The sequence below is a fragment of the Monodelphis domestica genome, chromosome 7, assembly GCF_027887165.1.
Source record: "Monodelphis domestica isolate mMonDom1 chromosome 7, mMonDom1.pri, whole genome shotgun sequence".
NCBI classification, from domain to species: domain Eukaryota; kingdom Metazoa; phylum Chordata; class Mammalia; order Didelphimorphia; family Didelphidae; genus Monodelphis; species Monodelphis domestica.
The window spans coordinates 199,468,321-199,488,311 of NC_077233.1; the positions used below are offsets into that span (position 1 = coordinate 199,468,321).

A 19,991-nucleotide genomic window follows, 5' to 3' on the forward strand; every position below is an offset into this window, starting at 1 on the left:
TCTGTATTCTCGCCAATCAGGAGCCGCCCAGCTGAGCGAGGGGAGCTGGGGCTTGCGGAGCGGCTGTGCGGTGACGGCAAGAGGCGGGGATTGCGGAAAAGCAGAACCAATCAGAGTGGCAGTTGTGGGTCCCTAGCTTTGATAGACGTCTGAGGTCGAGCCAATGGGACCATTTCCATTTCGAAGAAAGCGGGTCGGCTCCTAGGGATTTGGGAAAGAGAAAGAGGGTGGTTCGCCCTCGTGGAGAGGTGGGTTCTTGTGCGCTGGGTGTTGCTAAGGGACTGGGGAGATTCTCCGGACCTTTTTTCCCTCCTTTGCCTCCAGAGTCACGTGGGCGTTGGAGGAAATGCAAAAACGCTTCCTTCCGGGTCAGCCCAAGAGTTTCTGTGAGCTCCGCGTGTATTCCCTGCAGCTCTGTGGCTCTTTCTGTCCAAGTACTTGGGTGCCTTTTTTTGGCTCCTTCATCCCCCTACTTCCCAACTCCGTCCTCCAGGCCTTCTCCGCAGTCCCTGGAGCAGGCATCTTCTGAAATGAGTTCCCAGAAGGGAAACGTGGCTCGTACCAGACCTCAGAGGCACCAGAACGCGTTTAGCTTCAAAAATGACAAGTTCGATACCAGTGTTCAGACGAAGGTAGGGGCCGGCCAATCGCCATTGCTCCAAGTCAGGAAAAGTTACATCGGAGGAATGGGGGAGAAACCGAAATAGAAGGAGAGGTGTCAACGGGGGAGGACCTCCGAGGGTGGCGTGGAATGGAAAAAAAAACCACCGAACTTGGGAGTCTTAAATAAGTTGGCTCTGAACGCCTGGATCTGCTTAGTTACTTACTCCTTGGGCCCATTTTGTCCACTTTAAAATAAGGGGTCGGAAGTAGATGATCCTCAAGCACTAACATTCCATGATACAGGTCCAAAGGAATAGGGAGTTTGCTGCTGTACTGAACTCCCCAGGATGATGATCCAGGTCATGCACCTTGAGTTTACTTATAAGAATATTAATGGAAGATAGCTATCACAATGGACCCTTGGATCTGCAGTCAAATTTGATCTAGAACACTTAATACTTGTGACACTAGGCAAGTCTGTTTGCTACAGTTTCTTCATCTGTAAAATGGGGATAATAATACCATTTAACTTCCATGGTTGTTGTGAGGATCAAATGAGATAAATTTGTAAAGCTCTTTGCAAACCTTAAAGTGCTATATAAATGCTAGCTACCATTCATTGTAAGCTCTGATGATTTGGGCTCTTTTATCACAGTAACTTACACGAAATTAGGTACTTTGTAAATATCGAATTGCCCTGAACCAAAGATTTTATTATTCTTAATGATAGATATTTGTCAGCCTTCAAAAAATGCCCAACTTGGTTCAGAAAATTTCTAATCTAAGGAGGAAACAGGCCCAAGGAAGTTAAATGACATGCCCAAGACAGCTTCAGAAGTTTCTGCATCTCTGCTTGGTTTTCTGTCTTTCACTCAGGATTTCCCAGGAAACAAGAATTTGATTTCTCTGGCAAAAGGAAAGGGGCTTTCAATATGTGGAATATAGTACAAGTCCCATGAACAAGGAACATTCAAGCCCATAGACATCCACCTCTACTCTCTTTTCTTTGCTGTGAGCCTTACCTTTCCCAAGACAGCCCTGGGATTGGTTAATCCCTCTCCCTCTGAAAACCCCAAACACTAGTCAAACACCCTTCTCACCACCTCTTTCCAGGGATCTCTTTATAAACTATTAGGCTTATTGGTAAATTGATAGTTAACTACCTCGTCTCTCCATCTCTCTTCCTGACCTACCCTTCAACCCCCAAGGGGAACTAACCTAGGAATTACTAGAGTATAGCATTCTCTTTTGGGATAAGTATAAAGTCTGACTTGGTTTAAAAAAAGTTTCACAGCTGTCAGATGGAAGACAGTGTGTGGCACATATTAGGCCCTTAAATGTTGATTGATTGATTGATTGGTGGATTATATATCAGTTGAAAAAAATATGCTGCCAGCTCAATATGAGTTAATATGTTATGGCAGCCACAAAAACCTAAGGAGATCTTAGGCTGTATTGAAACATGTTATTCAGACAACCAGCATTTATTAATTGCTTATTATGTATCACATGCTTCCCTGAGTCTTGGGGATGTAAATAGAATGAATAAATTCTAATGCCTTCCTCTTGTTATTTTCAATTTACCCAGCAAATAGCTTGTTTTATGTTGTCTATCTTCTCCTTTACACTATGAGCTTCTTCAAAGTAGGTACTGTCTTTTGCTTTTCTTTGTATCCCTAGCACTTCAGCACAGTTTGTGGCACATTATGAGTTCTTGATGTTTATTGACTGACTGCATGAATGGAACAGTCTGTATTCCAGGAATAAATATTTTCAAAAGGAAGGTTTTTGGGAGCTCGTTTAATGAATTGTACAGAAAAGTAATAATTTATTGAAAGAGATAATCAATTTAATGTTTTGGTTGTTGAATAGTCACCTGTTTATTCACTGAATAAAAGGTTGGGATAGATGAAAGAAGGAAGCAAGGAAAAAAACCACTTACTAAATTCTTACCAGGTGCCAAACACAGGGGATTCAAATCCAAAAGCCAAGACAATACTTATTCCAAAGGGCCTTACATTTTAATGAGGCAAACAACTCACTGAGGTATGGTGGCCTAGGAGGACACTTTAGTTCTGGATTATTATATTGATTTATGGGGCTCAAAGGGAGGAGGCTGGCATACTCCTGTGAAGTATGGCAATGTTTATTTGACCCTGATTTATGGTTCTAGAATTGGAGAAGATTTCCAACTTTGAAAATCCTATACAATGAAAAAAGTACTTTGGCATGTCAAAGGAAGCTTAACTCCTAAATAAACAAAATTCTTAAGAGTATAGTAACATCTTACTGAAGATTTTGAGGAGGGTTTTTTTTTAAAACCCATACTTTCAGTCTTAGTAACAAGAAGGGTGTGAACTAGGAAAACAGTTAAGTGACTTATCAAAGGTCACATAGCTAGGAGCTGTTTGAGACTAGATTTGAACCTGGGTTTTCCCATCTCCAGGCCTGGCACTTTACAGTGTCACCTAACTGCCCCCTGGAGTTTGCTGGTTTTTTTTTTTTCAGATTTTTTTCTTTTTTTCCAGATTACATATCTCTATGATTATCAATAATGTCTCAATATTTTGTGATCCATATTCTTTCCCTTCTTTCCATCCCTCCCCCCAAGTTGGCAGATAATATGATATAGGTTGTACAAATGTTATACAATATATATTTTTATGTTCTTCATGTTGTGAATGAAGAGACATTTCTCTGTTCACAAATATTTTTGTTCCTGCTACCACCTTCCTGAAGTCACCCTCCCTTTTTTCTGTCCCCTCTTTTCTTTTTTCAATTTTTTTTAATAACCCTTACCTTCTGTCTTGGAGTCAATACTGTATATTGGCTCCAAGGCAGAAGAGTGGTAAGGGCTAGGCAATGGGGGTCAAATGACTTGCCCAGGGTTACACAGCTGGGAAGTGTCTGAGGCCAGATTTGAACCTAGGACTTCCCATCTCTAGGCCTGACTCTCAATCCACTGAGCTACCCAGCTGCCCCCTCCCCTCTTTTCTTATTCTCCATACATTCTTGCTTCCCTATAGGGTAAGATGGGCTTAAGTGTAAATGTTATTCCTACTTTGTGCCAATTCCAGGAAAGAATAAGCTTTACCGTCCATCTTCTCTTCCACTCTTTTGATTCTTTCTCACTTCATGTAAGATAATTTATCCCCAGTTTTCTCTCCTTTTCTCTTTTCCCAGTGTATTCCTCTTTCTTATGCCTTGATTTTGTTTTTTTTGGGGGGGGGGCAGATATCATTTCATCATATTTAACTTAATCCATTCTAACTATGTATGCTTCTATTCATTACTCTAATAGTGGTAAAGTTTTTAGTATCTTCTGTGTCTTAAGTCAAAGTACTTTAGGTATTAAGTATCATAGATATCTTAGTTATCATTTTATGTAGTAATGTAGTCACTTTAACTCCATTGTTTCCCTTAAGTACCTTAATATATATATTAAGTAACCTAGTTAACACTTTCTCATGTAGGAATGTTATCAGTTTAATTCCATTGAGTCCCTTGAGGTTTTTCTTTTTTTGCCTTTTTATGTATGCTTCTCTTATGTATTGAATTTAATCATCAAATTTTCTGGTCAGCTCTCCTCACTTTAATGCCTGAAAGTCTTTTATTTCCTCAAATTTGTATTTCTTCCTCTGGGGTATTAGACTCAGTTCCACTGAGTAGAGATTCTTGGTTGTAGTCCTAGATCTTTTATAATATTATATTTCATGTCTTTTTGTCCTATATAATCCTGACTGTGGCGCCAGGATATTTGAGGTTTTTTTTTTTTTCCGACTTCCTGAAGTATTTTCTCCTTGGCCAAGGAGTTCTGGAATTTGGCTATAATGTTCCTGGAATTTGTAAATTTGGGATCTCTTTCAGACAGTGATCAGTAATTTCTTTCAATTTCTGTTTTCCCCTGTTGTTCAAGAACATCAGGGTGGTTCTTCCTGATAATTTCTTGTAATATGATATCCAGCCTCTCTTTTTTTTTTTTTTTAGCGTGGCTTTCATCTATATCAGTGATTCTTCAGTTATCTCTCTTGGATCTATTTTCCACATCAGTTTTTCCAGTGAGATAGTACAGATTTTCTCCTATATTTTCATTCCTTTGAATTTGTTTTGTTTCCTGCTGTCTTATGGAGTCATTAGCATTCATTTGTCCAATTCTGATTTTTAGGAAACCATTTTCTTCTTTAAGACTTTGTATTTCCTTTTTTTTTAAGTTATTTTCCTATTTGAGGTTTTATATTTACTTTTATAGGAAGTTGTTTTCTTCAGAGAGTTTTTGCCCTCTTTGATTTTTTTTCTGTCGTTTTCTTCTCTAAATTTTCTTCTAAGTCACTTATTATTTGTTTTTTAATCCTCTTTTGGAGATCTTCTAAGAGTTCATTTTGGACCTGACATCCTTTCACATTTGCCTTTGAGGGTTCACACATTTCTGTTTTGGTATTGCCGTTCCTTTCTGAGTTGATGTTTTGATTTTTACTGAAATGGTTTTCTAAGGTCTGGACTTTTCTTTGTCTTTTGCTCATTGAGAGGACTTCTTTTGACATCTTGCCTATATTGAAACTCAGCTCCACTTTTGGGATGGAGGGAATACTATCCCTAGGTTCTCTCAAGTGCCATGTACAGAAGATTTAGCTAGATTCCACTCCTTAGCTTCCATCTTCCCCTAGAATTGTGAGTGGTGGTTATTCCTTCCACTGAAGGTTCCCCTGGATTTGCTTGCACCTAACTTCTCTTCACACTGCTGATTCTACTACTTTACTCTCATACCCCAGCATAGGTTCTTCCTGCTGTCCTTCTATGTTTTCTTTGCCTAAAACCCTGTTTGACTCGTTCTTCTCTTGGTTCTCTCTCCAAAATTTGCTTGGAGGCTTTTTTTTTTCTTTTCTGGATGTTTGGAGGTGTGTTTGAATGTGTACTGAATGCTCTTTACTCTGCCATCTTATATGGCAGAAGCGGAAGTTGTCCCCCACTGGAGTTTTCAAGAAATCTTGTTTCTGTGTGATCTTGGATCAGCATTTAATTGATTAAATACCTGTGATGTACAAAGCACTGCAAAGGAGAGATGCAAAGTTTAAATAGAACTTTTGGTTTAATATTAGGACAAGACACAAACAGATACAAGTTTACTCAGCATTGCATGGCAGGTTCATAGAGAGTTGCAAAAAAGAAAAAAGGTATCATGTGAGTTTTTAGGGAAATAGTTACTAAATGAGAACAAAGGTGTGGCCTTTAAGATGAGGTAGCATTTTAGTTAAGCTCTAAAAAGATAAGGCATCATTATGTAATGTGAGAGGGCTAGTTTTGAAGTCAAGAAGACTTGTGGACTGATTCCTCCTCTGACACTTAGTTGTTGCAAGTTAACCTTTCTGAGCCTTGATTTTCCTTGTTGACCGAACCAGTTAGTCAATAAACATTAAGCACTTTCTATGGATCAGGCATACAAAAATGAAAAAGATAGCCCTTTCCCTCAAGGAGCTTAACTAATAATGATACAAAGCTGAAAAGGGAAGGGACAAATAGAGGAGTCAAAGGAGTGCAGTAAGTGGGGCATGAGGAAGACCATCTTGGACCCCTTCCTTAAATGGAAGATTTGAAGTTCACGAAATTCACCTCCCAATCAAAGGGACAGAGATATCTCAATGAAACAGTTTCTTAGGATATGGAAGAGAAGAAGGTCCAAAAAGAGTGAAATAGATGGGAAATAAAAAGAAAAAAAAATTTTAATGCTTAATGTGTTTCAGAAACTGTCTTGAGCTTTGGAAAGATAGAAACGAGAAAGATAGTCTCCTCTCTCAAAGAGCTCGTTTTAGTTAGGGGTAGACAAACCAGAATTAGAAGGGGGAGGGAGTTAGCATGCACCTATTGGCTTAGTTTGGAAACAAACAAGTAGGTAGCCTTGGTTCTGAGGTAAGGCAAAGACTTACCTATCAGCTTTAGTGGGAAGAAAATGGAGATCATAATACCTCTAAGGGTTATTGTGAAAATCAGATTAAATAATTTATGTAAAATACAAGTCTTAAAAGTTCTGAATAAATGTTAGCTGCTATTTCTTTTATTATGAATACAAATTTAGTCAGAAGAGGAGAGGGCATTCCGGGTATACTCTCATGATTCAGAAGGATTGAGATAAATCAAAGAACCTGGCAAGCAAGAAGATATGAGTTTCGATTCTGATTCCGAAATTGTTGGCCATGTGACCAAAGGCAATTCACTTAATCTCTCAGTGCTACAGACAATTCTCTAAAATTGTTAATTTTTGGAGAAGGTTGTGGATTTACTTTGATAAAAGGTTTTCATCTGCAGCTTCTTAGTGCTGAAAACATGGGTTCTTCCCATCCTAACACTCCTTCCTCCATTATGGGTTCTGTTTGGCTAGAGCATGGGTGTTCTGGGGTGAGCAATATAAGACTTTATGTGTAGGATAGCATAAGATTATAGAGAGCTTTGACTATCAGGTAAATGATTTTAAACTTTACGGATATTGAAATTTTTTGAGCAAAGGAATGATATAACCAGAACTATATGGAGAAAAAAAAACCAGATTATTCTGGTAGTGGTCCAATGAACAGATTGATGGGGAGAAAGTTAAAGTGGAAAAATCTTTTAGAAAACTATTACAGATAGTCTTAGGGGTAAAGTGAGCCTGTATCAGAATGATAGCTGTGGTGCTAGAGTCAATCTACTGACAAGTAGTAGACACCTACTTTTTTCCAGGCATATTATGGTCAATGGAAGAGATGTTGTAGAGGTTGGAATCAGCTGAACTTTGTAACTGGTTAGGAAATGTGATTGTGAGGCACGTATACCAGAAACATCAGAGAATGGATGAATGGTAGTTTCACTGACAAATTGCAATTTTGAAAAGAGGAGCTAGATTTACAAGGAAATATAATGAATTTGGTTTTCGATGGGTTAAGTTTAAAGCTGCCAGGTAAGTAGAGTTATGATGCAGGCAATTGGAAATGTGAATCTGTTGCCAGAAGAGTCAGGGAGGTTCAGAACTGATATAGATTTAGGAGTCATCTATGTAGAGATTAAAGTTATTATAGGAATGAATGAGATTACTAAGTGAGATGGAACAGTGACTTGAGGAACACCTGTGTTGGATTTTCTAGAAGACGATGAGAGAGGAGTAATTGGAGTAGTAAGAGAACCAGGAGGATATGTTATTTCTGATGCCATAAGAGAGAATATCTAGTAGGAGAGAGTAGTCAGAGAATGAAGACTAAAAAGAGGCTTTCAGATACAATGGAAGAAAGCAGTTTCAATGAAGGGGTGTGGGCAGATGCTATTACAAAAGGATATGGAAAATGGGTGTTAATGAAGTAGAGATATCAGTACAGATAGCCATTTCAAAAAGATAAGCAGTGAAAATATGAAGAGCAATGGAATGGTAGTAGATGAGGATCCAGGAAATGGACCTTTAAGAAGTGGAGGGAGACAAAGAGATAATAAAAATATTTGTACAAAAATATTTATAGCTGCACTTTTTGTGGTGGCAAAAAAATTCCCCATCGATTGGGGAATGGCTGAACAAATTGTGGTATATAATGGTAATAGAATACTATTGTGCTATAAGGAATGGTGAACTGGAGGATTTCCATATGAACTGAAAGAGCCTCCATGAACTGATGCAAAATGAAATAAGGAGAACCAGAATATTGTGTACAGAAAGTGAAACATTGTGGCACAATCAAATGTAATAGATTCAGCAATGCAGTGATCTAGGACAATCCTGAGGAATTTAGAAGAAAGAGCACTATCCACATTCAGAGAAAGAATTTTGGAGTAGAAGCACAGAAGAAAAATATATGGCATCACATGGTTCTAGGGGTATATGATTAGGGGTTTTGGTTTTAAAAGATCACTCTGTTACAAACATGAATAATATGGAAATAGGTTTTGAGCAATAATACATGCATAATCCAATGGAATTACTTGTCAGTTCCAGGAGGGGAGAAGGGAAGAGGGAAGGGAAATACCATAAATCATGTAACCATGGAAAAATATTCTGAATCAATAAATCAATTTTTTTTAATGGAGGGAGAAGAGGACTAAGATCTCAGGTTGGATATGCTTAGTCTTCTTAGTGAAGTAGGAAGCTAGGCCATCTGATAGTTTGTAGGGGTGGGGAGAAAAGATAATTATAGATTTTTAAAAAACTTATTGACCACCTTTGTACTTTCTAGTGTGTTAATAATAATAAATGTTTGTTGTTTGATTTAAATATTTGTGAAATGAATAACATTTTCTCATTCTGTTGCTAAAAGGTAAATGCATTCCCATGATGAAATAATCCCTAACTGAATTGAGCTGAAAGCTTTTTATTAGAAAGGGGTTACAATGATTGGCAGCCTTACTAACTGCATGTTGGGTACCCTAGAATAATAGAAGCATTATGCTTTTGAATTTTAGTTTTTATACAGGTGTTCACTTATCCTCAGTTAGTACTTTCCCAACTCTAGTTTCTTAGTTCTGCCATTGGCTTTTACCTTTTTTACCTATTCTCACATCAAAATCAATTTTACCATTTTTACTTTATTTCTCTCTTCTAGATTTTGTTTCAGTATTTAAAATAAATGAATATGCCCTGGCTACAATATCTTTCTTGAATAATGGGGATATACTACAACTTTAAAATGTCTACTTTAGGCTTTTGTTTCTAGAAAACACACATTTAGTTCATTATTTTGTCAGTCTTGTATGTTAGGAATGTCACATTTGGTTTAACTTATACTTAATTAGTAATACTCAGAAGTAACATTTGGTCATAGACATTAGAGACCATTGTGTCTAACTCCATTTTATGGATTAGGAAATTGAGGCACAGTGATTAAAGTGATTTGGCCAGAGTCCCATAGCTAATAAATATCTAAGGTGGGATTTGAAGCCAGGTCTTTTCAGACTCCAAGTGCAGTACTCTAACCATACAGCATTCTTCTAGTCTTTATCACACTTATTATTGCTTAATTAATATTCACATAGTTAATTGAATTATCATGAAACTGAAAAAATTGTAACTTTACATTATATAGAGACACCAATTTCATTGAAGAGTGCTTTGAGATTAAATTCAAAGTATCCTGAGAGTATTTCATCCAGCAGATGAGTCTCTTTTGTTCCTACTTGCATCTCTATATGCCCTTTTTCTCATTTATCTGCACTCCTTTTAGGAGCAAAGGTCAGATCATCCTAAGAAGCTAATGTAGTGTGAAGGGACACAGCAGTGTTCCCCAAAGTAAAGTCAAGAAACTCAAGGCTGGTAGGTGTTGGCTACAATATTGTTTTAACCCTTGGGACTTTTTATTTAATGTTTCTGTCTTGGGACCACAGTCCACAAGCAGATATACAGGTATTCTTTTTTTTTTTTTAAACCCATACCTTCTGTCTTGGAATCTATACTGTATATTGGTTCCCAGGTAGAAGAGGGGTAAGGGCTAGGCAGTGGGGGTTAAAGTGACTTGCCCAGGGTCACACAGCTGGGAATTGTCTGAGGTCAGATTTGAACGTAGGACCTCCTATCTCTAGTCCTGGCTCTCAATCCACTGAACTACCCAGCTGCCCCCTATACAGGCATTCTTTTTTTCATCAGAGCAATCTGCTGCCACCTCAATCCATTACTGATCTTTGAGTACTTTTCTGAACCTTGATTTCTGTGGAAGGCTGAAATTGAGATAAAATGGGTGAATAGAAACCATAAGACTCCTGCATAAAGCCTCCTTCAGTAACTTCCAATCACACTTATCTCCTCCTTTAGTGTACTGTCTCCTGTTATTAGTTATTTTGGTATAGTTCTTATTTGCAGCTGTTAGGCAAGTTTCTGGAAGGTATGCCAGTCAGCTCAAGGGTGTGTTGATGCTCAATAAATATTTGGTACCTGAATATAGATATGGGATCCCTACATAATTTTCCTTTGATTCTATATTAGAAAACATTGATGGGAGAATGTTCTGAAAAAGTATGTATGGTTTTCTTCAGAAATCATCAGGCTCTTTTTCATCTTTATTGCTCCCATTATCATGTTGAATAAAATTATACCACAGATAACTGGGACTTAAATGAGGACATCTCTTTTTAAGATACTGAGTAGCTCTGGTGTCTTACAAAACCATCTCTCAGAAGTTAATAAAGCTATCATTTAAGACATTTGGTTATAGTCCTGATTTTTGCAGGCTATGCAGTAACTACTCAATTGAAAGAACTATGGTTCTATAGTCAGATCATTCTGTTTGCTACAAACTCTACATATCGTTTATTCATTGAAGTTATAACCTTGAAAAAAAAGTTTTGGTATCAATTATCTAGTAATATGCTCAATTAAAGGTGTCCTTTTAACATGAGTTGTCCAGTAAGAATAATCAAAGCAATTAAGACATTTTGCTAAAGGGGATAGTTTTAATGGACCAAATGTATTTTGTAGCTTTCCTGAATTAGGGATTGAAATTTCAGTAATGTTAATTCAAACTCTGATTTGGAAAAGTACTTTAAGAAATCTTTTAAGTTAAAATGTTTATTACCTTCATATACTACCTATGTGATATTTTAAAATTCCTTTGGCTTTAAAAAAAACCAAATTATATAAATACATATATGTTCTTGTCTCAAACTATTGAGACTTTCTATTAAAACATGCCTGATTAATCTTAATAAGATTAATTAACCTTCTAGGCCCATTTTAGACATGCAACTTACATTATCACTTGGGCCAGAACTGATCCCTCTGTTATCTGATTCATCAGTACTAGAATTTCATTCATTATATTGCTCAAATAGAGTTTTAAAAAGTCATTTTGTAACAATACTTTCTAGTTTTCTTAGAAGCCATTCACAGCACCTTGGATTTAATATATTAATTTAAGCTAGGGATTATTTAAAATGCTTCCTTGTCCTTTGAAGACTTATGTACTTATACATATTTAGCTTGGTTGTCAGGTGGCAGGGTGGTTTATTTTGAAATTATTCAGACATTATTGAGGTCATCAATGGAATAATATTGTTTTATCAAAATACAAACTTAACCTATATGAACATTCAATGCATTTTTTCTTTTTTTCACAAGATAGTATAATATGCAGTGCCATAGTTACAATTGATTTAAAGTATAAAATAGTTATGCTGTATTCATGCTATACCCCAAGCAAACTTAGAAGTATAATCCTCAAGTATTGATCATGGACAAGTCATTTGACCTCCCTGGGCCTCATTTGTCTGTTCTGTGAAATAAGAGGTTTGGCCTGGGTAGCATCTGAGACCCCTTGGCCCCCAGATGTATCAGTTCAGTCCAGAAAGTTACTGGTGTGGTATGTGGGGTTATGAATAGAATAGAGACCATTCATCTAGAAACAATTGAAGAGTTGATTTCATCTTGTTTTCAGGATTACAGAATCAGAAGGGATAGTGGGAGGAAAGGGTTTGGCCAGAAGGATAGATGGTGGTTGAGGTTTTAGAGGTGGCCTGTGAAAAGAAGGAAGTGAAGGAAAACCGGGCTTTCCATTAATAGTGTGTGTGTGTGGGGGGGGGGGGGGGCGGGGGCAGTCAGTAGTTCAGCAGGATGGTTAGTGAATGAAGAGAAGGGGACAGAGTAGAAGAATGTAGAAATGGTGAGATATGCCAGCTTATTAGATATTTGGTGACTGGGTTTGCCACTGACTTATGTTGTTGGTTCTTCATTACTTCATGGCGACTTTCTGTCACATTGCCTGCAAATTTTCTCAAGGCCAGTATGTTAACTCTTCTCTTTCTCCTCTCTCAGCAGAGGGCAGTGCCTTTTACTTTAATGAACAAAATGGAAGATAAGTCTAACGAGTTCTAATATTTTCCTTACTCTTCATCACCAAACTCCTCTACATCTAAGCCTGCTTCAGTGTCTGGGAAAGATCCTTCTCCTTGCTAAGGCTAGTCATGCCCTTTATCTCTCCTCTAGGAGTTTGCCCTATTGCCCATTCTCTTTTTTATCTTAGGTAGTTATCTACCAATTTATTCTTTACTGCCTAATTGTCTCTTAAGATCAACTACAAATTCAGCTCAACAATCTGGCTTCAGCCAACCTTTCTAACCCTATTTCCCATTATTCCCACTTCATGTACTCTATGTTCCACTTAAACTGGACAACTACCAGCTGTGTCCTAACTCACATTCATTCTCCTTTCTCCTTGCTGCCTCATAAATCATCTCCCAAGCCTGAAATTCGCTGCTTCCTCAGCTCTGCCTGTCAAAATCCTAATTTGAGGAGGCAGGCTTGAAGAATCAAGACTCCTTCAAATTATTTTTTATTTTATATACTATGTCCCACTTCTCCCACCTCTACCCCTCCCCCATGTAGACTTCTTAAGGGTAAAGAAAGTTTTCTTTTCTTTTCTTTTTTTTAATGCTTGATTCCAAGGCAGAAGAGCAATAAAATCTAAGCAATTGGGGTTAAGTGACTTGCCCAGGGTCACCCAACAAGGAAGGGTCAGAGGCTAGATTTGAGCCTAGGATATCCCATCTCTAGGCCTGGCTCTCTATTCAATGAGCCACCCAGGTGCCCCTTATTTTCTTTTTATAATTGCTTACTTAGTACCTAGCATGCTTAGAGCACTTAATGAATGCTCATTGTTTAGAATCCACATTTTAATTGTATCACATTTGATCCTGCTATAATGCTTTGAGATAGGTACAAGTATTATTATCTCCATTCTGAGTTAAAAGATCTTAAGTGATTTGCATGTTTTCTTATAAGTATTAAATGTCAAAGGCAGAGTTCAAACTTAAGTTCAAACCTTCTGACTTAAATTCCAGGGTTTTTTCCACTACATCCTGGTCACGTGAGTATTAAGAATCCTGCCTGATTCAAACTCAGGTATCTTCTGACTTAAATTCCAAGACTTTTTCTTCTACATTGCATAGCTTCAGTTCTATGTGTCATACTTTAATATTGACTTGTCAGATAATCAGCATTTATTAACATCTTGTATCAGGCATTGTGCAATGCTGTGGTACAAAGAAAATCAACAACTAATTAGTTACATATAGGATATATACAGAGTAGATAGAAGGAAATTAGAGAAGGGAGGCATTAATGAGCAGGGGTGGGACTTGGAAAAGGTTTCTTTCAGAAGCCTTTTGGCCTTGGAATTTGACCTGAGTCTTAAATGAAATCAGAGAATCTAAGGAGCAAAGTTAAGGGAGCAGAACATTCCAGAAAAGGGGGACAGACTGTGCAAAGGAACAGAGAGAAAGAGAAAGATAATGAAATGGAGTGTGGTATATGATCAAACAAGTAGGTGAGCATCACTGGATTATAGTGTATATAGGGAAATAAAGTAAAAGAATATTGGAAAGGCAGGAAGTTAGCTCAAATCAACAAGCACACATGTACTATGTGTCAAGCAATGGAGATAGATACAAAGTCAAAAAACAGCACCCTCCCTCCATTCTTGAGGATCTTATTGTCTAATGAAGGGACCTAGCTTAGAGGGCTTTAAATGCCATACAGATGACTTTGTTTGATTTCAGAGATAATAGAGAGCCAAGGGAGTTCACTGAGGAGTGTAGCATGGCCAAACCTCTGCTTTAGAAAAATCACCCTAGCAACTGAATGGAGAGAATTGAAGCAAGGGGAATAGTTAGAAAGTTATTATAGTTCAGGCAAGAGTTGATGAGGACCTGAACTAGGCTGGTATTGAATGAATAGAGAGGAAGGCACATGAATAGGAAAGATACTGTGAAGGTGGAAACCAGAACATTTGACAGTGGTTTGGATTTGTGGGGAGACTGAGAAACTGAGGATGACATAGAAATTATGAATGTGGGTGACTAGTGTCAACTAGAAAAAACATAGAACTGTTAAATAGTCAAAATCACTCTTTAATCAAGGGAAAAGGGGTTAGCGCTACTAATACGACAACAGAGCTGCTTCCCATGACTACACAGAGTCAAGACGCCCTGGTCACCAGTCCCTGGGAGTGCCACCGACTCAGAATGGACTCCGGGGAACAAAAGAACTTGGGGAACCTATGTACCCTTTGGGGAGTCCAAGGGCAGGGAGAGATGATTGACATTACTATGGCTACAAGGAAAATGGGAGTGTTCAAACTACACTGACAAGATACAATCATAGCTAGAAGCTAGGGTGCAAGAGAAGGGGGCTGCTTACAATGGTTACTAAAGGATGGTTCATGCCCAGATCTGACCCTCCTGAGAAAGGTTCTAATACAATAGGGGATGCTACCTAAAACAAAGAGGGTCCTTAGCATATGCTTATCTCACCCAGGGTCATCATTTCCCTTCAGGGTAGATTTCTCATGGGAACAGGGAACAAGGACAAGCTTTGGGGTCTCCAATCTACAAGCTAAATCTAAAATTGGGGTTCATCAAATCCCACTAGGCCACAAGTTTGGGATTCCTAAATTCCATGTTGATCCTAGGATGATGGTCTTGTGCTCTTGACAGTGATAGGGAAGTTAGGAAGGGGGAAATATGTTGAGTTTTGAGATGCTTGTAGCAGGAGACCTCCATGGTTAGTATACATGAATTGAATAAAGATCCAGAAAAGGAGACCTCAGGAGGAAAGAGAAGCTGTCATTGACTATGTCAGAGACAAGAAGGAGAATTATGAAAAGGCTATTAGTTCTGTCTAAACCTTAGATTTTTGGAATATAACAGGTTCTGTTTTGGATATGTTTAATTTTAAATGCCTAAGAGATATCCAATTCAGAATGTCCAAAAATCAGTAAAGAGATTTCTTGCTGGAACTCGGGAGAGATTTGACATTTTGTTTACATTGTAGAGAGATTTTGGAAAATACTGAGCGCACATATTCAGATCAAATTGAGGGTTTTTGTTTTTGTTCTTTTTTTTTTATGTTAGGGAGGTGTAAGAGTTTGCAATAGATAAAAGAATGAAGAGAGGGAGTAGGGATGACAATGGGGACAATTTGCTGGAGAGGGGATGGGTTCAAGGGTTTTTTTAGAGGAGTTGACTCAGCTAGAAAGGGCCACCTCTATTTTGAAGGCCAGAATGAAAGATGGCAAAATCTATTACTGAGGAATAGAATTTTAGTTTTGTTGTAAGTTGAAAGATTTGGAGGAGGCTGAATAAAATAAGGAATAAAAGTATTATTGGGATCATGGTAGTGCTAAAGCTGGATAAAACATCAGAGATTATCTAAACTAGTCCTCTCATTTTATGGATGAAGAAACTAAGGCCCAGAGTAAATAAGTGACTTTCTCAAAATTACACAGGTACTAAGTGTCAAATAATTTGAACTTAATTTCTTTGACTCCAGGGCCATTTCCCCCCATTCTACCACATTATCTCTTTCTTATAGAGCTTTAGGTTTTGCAAAACATTTTACAGATATCATCTCAATTGAACCTCTTAGGTGAAACTTAGGTGAAACTGAGGTTCAGAAATATTAAGTGACTTGCCTGATGCTCCAACAGTACTTTTTAGAATTCAAACCCAAGTCTTTTGACTATTCAGGGCTTGCTCTTCTCCACAAGAATCTCTTGAAGAAATTGGGGATATTTAATCTGGCAAAGAGATAGGACTAATGTATGGTTCCTACCTTCAGGGACTTAAAGGACTGTAATGAAATGTTCTCCTGGGCCAAAATTAGGAGCTGTAACTGCAAAATATATAGAGGAAATTTCTTACATACATTTCAAGTGGTTCAGAATTTAAATGGATTGCCTCTGGAGTTAGTAAATTCTCTTAACTTGCTCAAAATCTAACTGAATTTTCTTTAAGGATGTTGTAGGGATGATTATCACCTCAGGTATTTTTTGGATTAAATGAACTTTGAGATCCCTCCTAACTTTTGAGTTTCTATGATTTCTGTGTCCTGTCACCAAATGGGCTTAAGCAGGAAGTAGAAGCAGGCAGGTATGTATCTTATTGACAAGAGAATGAAAACAAAGATACTGTGATGCACTGTAATGGGTCATTTCCCCCTGGGTTTCTATGGACTGACATTGAACAGAGGAACAAAGGATCAAACATTATTCATCTAGAGGAAAAAGGAACTTGCATAGTTGCTGTTTTGTGAGGAAATTAATGCAATAGTTGGACTTTTAATTTTACATACAGAAATGCCTTATTTCTGCCTTTTCACAGTTATTTCTAGAAAGAAACTGTTGTGTTCTTAGAAAACTTCTATTCAAGTCTTACTAAAATTATTAACTTATGCTACTTTATATAAAAACAACTTTCACTAACTATTGGCCCAGGAGATATTTTACCTTGTAATCTTGGAAAGAATATTGGGCTGAGAAGTGAGTCCTGGCTTTTCTAATGACTCATTATACTTGCTCCTGGTCAATTTATGTAATCTCTCTGAGAAACTGGAATAATGATACTACTCACCTACCTCACAGGGATAATTCAAGGATGAAATAAGATGATTTATTAGAAAGCACTTTAGATATAAAAAGAACTATATAAATATAAGGTATTATTTCATCATTAGTCTATTATGAATGATTCCCATCCATTAAGTCAATAGCAATGGCAGTGTTTAATTCATCATTTGCTTTCATATCCTTTTCTCCTGCCTTTGTTTTAGAAAATGAAGGAATTCAGACCACACTGGTAGATGGATTGCCTGAAATCAGAGATAGATTTAGATACATATTCACACCTGACAATTAAGATTTGAATTTAAAAAAAAATGTGACTGACTCACTTATAGTCTTTCTTTAGTGCTTCAGTTAGTGGTATGGAACTAACTCTGGGTTCTTGAGAGGCATAAATTCAGCTGCCCGGTCAGTGCTGAGAAGACTTTAGCATGAGGCCTAGCATAAATCACATTAGTTGTCTGAGGGCCAGTCTGCCTACATTCTTTTTTTTTTACTTTTTAAAAATTTTTTATTTTTTTAAATTTTATAATATTTTATTTGATCATTTCCAAGCATTATTCATTAAAGACAAAGATCATTTTCTTTTCCTCCCCCCAGCCCCCATAGCTGATGCGTGATTCCACTGGGTATCACATGTGTTCTTGATTCGAACCCATTGCCATGTTATTAATATTTGCATTAGAGTGTTCGTTTAGAGTCTCTCCTCTGTCATGTCCCCTCAACTGCTATAGTCAGGCAGTTGCTTTTCCTCGGTGTTTCTACTCCCACAGTTTGTCCTCTGCTTATGAATAGTGTTTTTTCTCCTAGATCCCTGCAGATTGTTCAGGGACCTTACACCGCTACTAATGGAGAAGTCCATTACGTTCGATTATACCACAGTGTATCAGCCTCTGTGTACAATGTTCTCCTAGTTCTGCTCCTCTCGCTCTGCATCACTTCCTGGAGGTTGTTCCAGTCTCCATGGAATTCCTCCACTTTATTATTCCTTTTAGCACAATAGTATTCCATCACCAACATATACCACAATTTGTTCAGCCATTCCCCAATTGATGGGCATCCCCTCGTTTTCCAGTTTTTGGCCACCACAAAGAGCGCAGCTATGAATATTTTTGTACAAGTCTTTTTGTCCATTATCTCTTTGGGGTACAGACCCAGCAGTGCTATGGCTGGATCAAAGGGTAGACCTACCATTCTTTTATCGTCCTTTGGGCATAGTTCCAAATTGCTCTCCAGAATGGTTGGATCAATTCGAAACTCCACTAGTAACGAATTAATGGCCTGACTTTGCCACATCCCCTCCAACATTCATTACTTCCCTTTGCTATCATGTTAGCCAATCTGCTAGGTGTGAGGTGATACCTCAGAGTTGTTTTGATTTAGTCTGCCTACATTCTAAGACCTATTATAAGGTTGATTACAGATCCATTACATTTTGGGGCCCATCAACTCTTGAAACCATCTGCTGAATTGTAGTGGAATTCATAGATGTGGAATTGAGAGAGGCATTAGAGGCCATCTTCTCTAACTTCTCATTTTATATATGAGGAAATTGAGGTCCAGGGTCACATAGGGATTAAAAATAGAAAACCTTGGATTTGAATCATAGCCCTCTGACCCCAAGCTTGGTGATCTTTCTGTATGGTGCTACATTTTGATCTTTATAAACATCAGAGATTTTTGAAGTTTTGAAAGAAAAATAATAGCTTTCATTTTATAGAACCTTAAGATTTGCAAATCACTTCATACATCTAATTTTATTTTTATAATATCAAATTGAGAGGCAGATCCTATTATCTCTATTTTACATATGAGGAAGCTGAGGTAGGTGAAGTTTAAATGACTTGCCCATGGTGTCATAGCTAGTGTCTGAGACAGGATTTGAATTCCCATTTTTTTAACTCTACTTCCAGCTTCCTCTCCACTGTGTCACCTACCTGCCTCAGCTGGCTAAACCTAATCTCCAATTAAGTTTGTATTTCTTATGGTTTTCGATGAAGAGGCCCAGGATTGTATACCTGCTTTGAAATTATTAACTAGATTCAGTATATTTCTTTGTATTTGTTCAAAATGAATGATTTGGATCATTTGTTACTTCTAAGAATGCTATAATTAGTTGGGTTTTGGTCACTACCACTTAAGGTGCTTGAAGATAAGTTCCAGAAAAAATCTGCATAAAGAATATACGAATATCAGTCTCATTTAATAAATTTTTGAACGAAGGTCAATCGTTTGTCTTTACTTGGGGCATAATACCATACCTGTTAGACAAGTTCTTAACTATGACTAACTCTTAATGAATACTTATGAAAACATGCATCTTTCCTTATGACACTACTTAATTGACATTAAGAATAGGGATCTTGCATTCCATGTTCCTTATACACAGCTCAGCCCAAATTGGTCATTATTTATTAGTACTTGTTCCTCCTTGTATTTGAATGTATGCAGAATGTAATTGCAAATCCATGAAGTATTTGTAAATGGCAAGACTCATTTTGTTAAAAAGGAATATTGCTTATCAGTGGTGACTTTTTTCCCTCCAATTTTATTTTATCTTTAATACTTTATTCTTTTGTGCTTTTTTAATCTATAATTTTGTTTTTAACCCTTACTTTTGGTCTTAGTATCACTTCTAAGAAGAGTAGCAAGGGCTAGGCAGTCAGGATCAAGTGACTTGCTTAGGGTTATACAACTGGAAGTGTTTGGAGGCCAGATTTGAATCCAAATCCTCTCTACTCTAGGCCTGCTGCTCTATCCACTATGCTACCTAGCTGCCTCTATAATTTTTTTAAATGACATTTTTATCATGATGGAATACAAATGACTAGATTAGCCTCATTGTTACCATTTTCTTAATAATCAGTAAGGGTTAAGAATTGGGCCTGTGGCCTTGAAACTCTAGGGTGAAGAAAGTCCCTTAACCAAACAATACATTGTTTGGCACTTGCTTTGCATGATTGCATGTAGCACTGAGAGAGATCAAACGACTCATCCAGATCATACAACCAGTATATGTCAGAAGTAGTGCTAGAACCAGATCTTGCTAGTGTTAAG

General features: G+C 37.5%; 1 protein-coding gene across 1 annotated transcript in view; it reads left to right on the forward strand.

Annotated features, from left to right (window-relative positions):
* Nucleotides 1–361: 361 nt before the first annotated feature.
* C7H9orf85 (chromosome 7 C9orf85 homolog) overlaps nucleotides 362–19,991 on the forward strand; it is a 97,713-nt gene continuing 78,083 nt past the window's right edge. Inside the window, exon 1 of the mRNA XM_001373348.4 lies at nucleotides 362–632. Coding sequence (XP_001373385.1) covers nucleotides 531–632 — 102 coding nt within the window. The 5' untranslated portion in view covers nucleotides 362–530. The remainder of the gene's footprint in view (nucleotides 633–19,991) is intronic.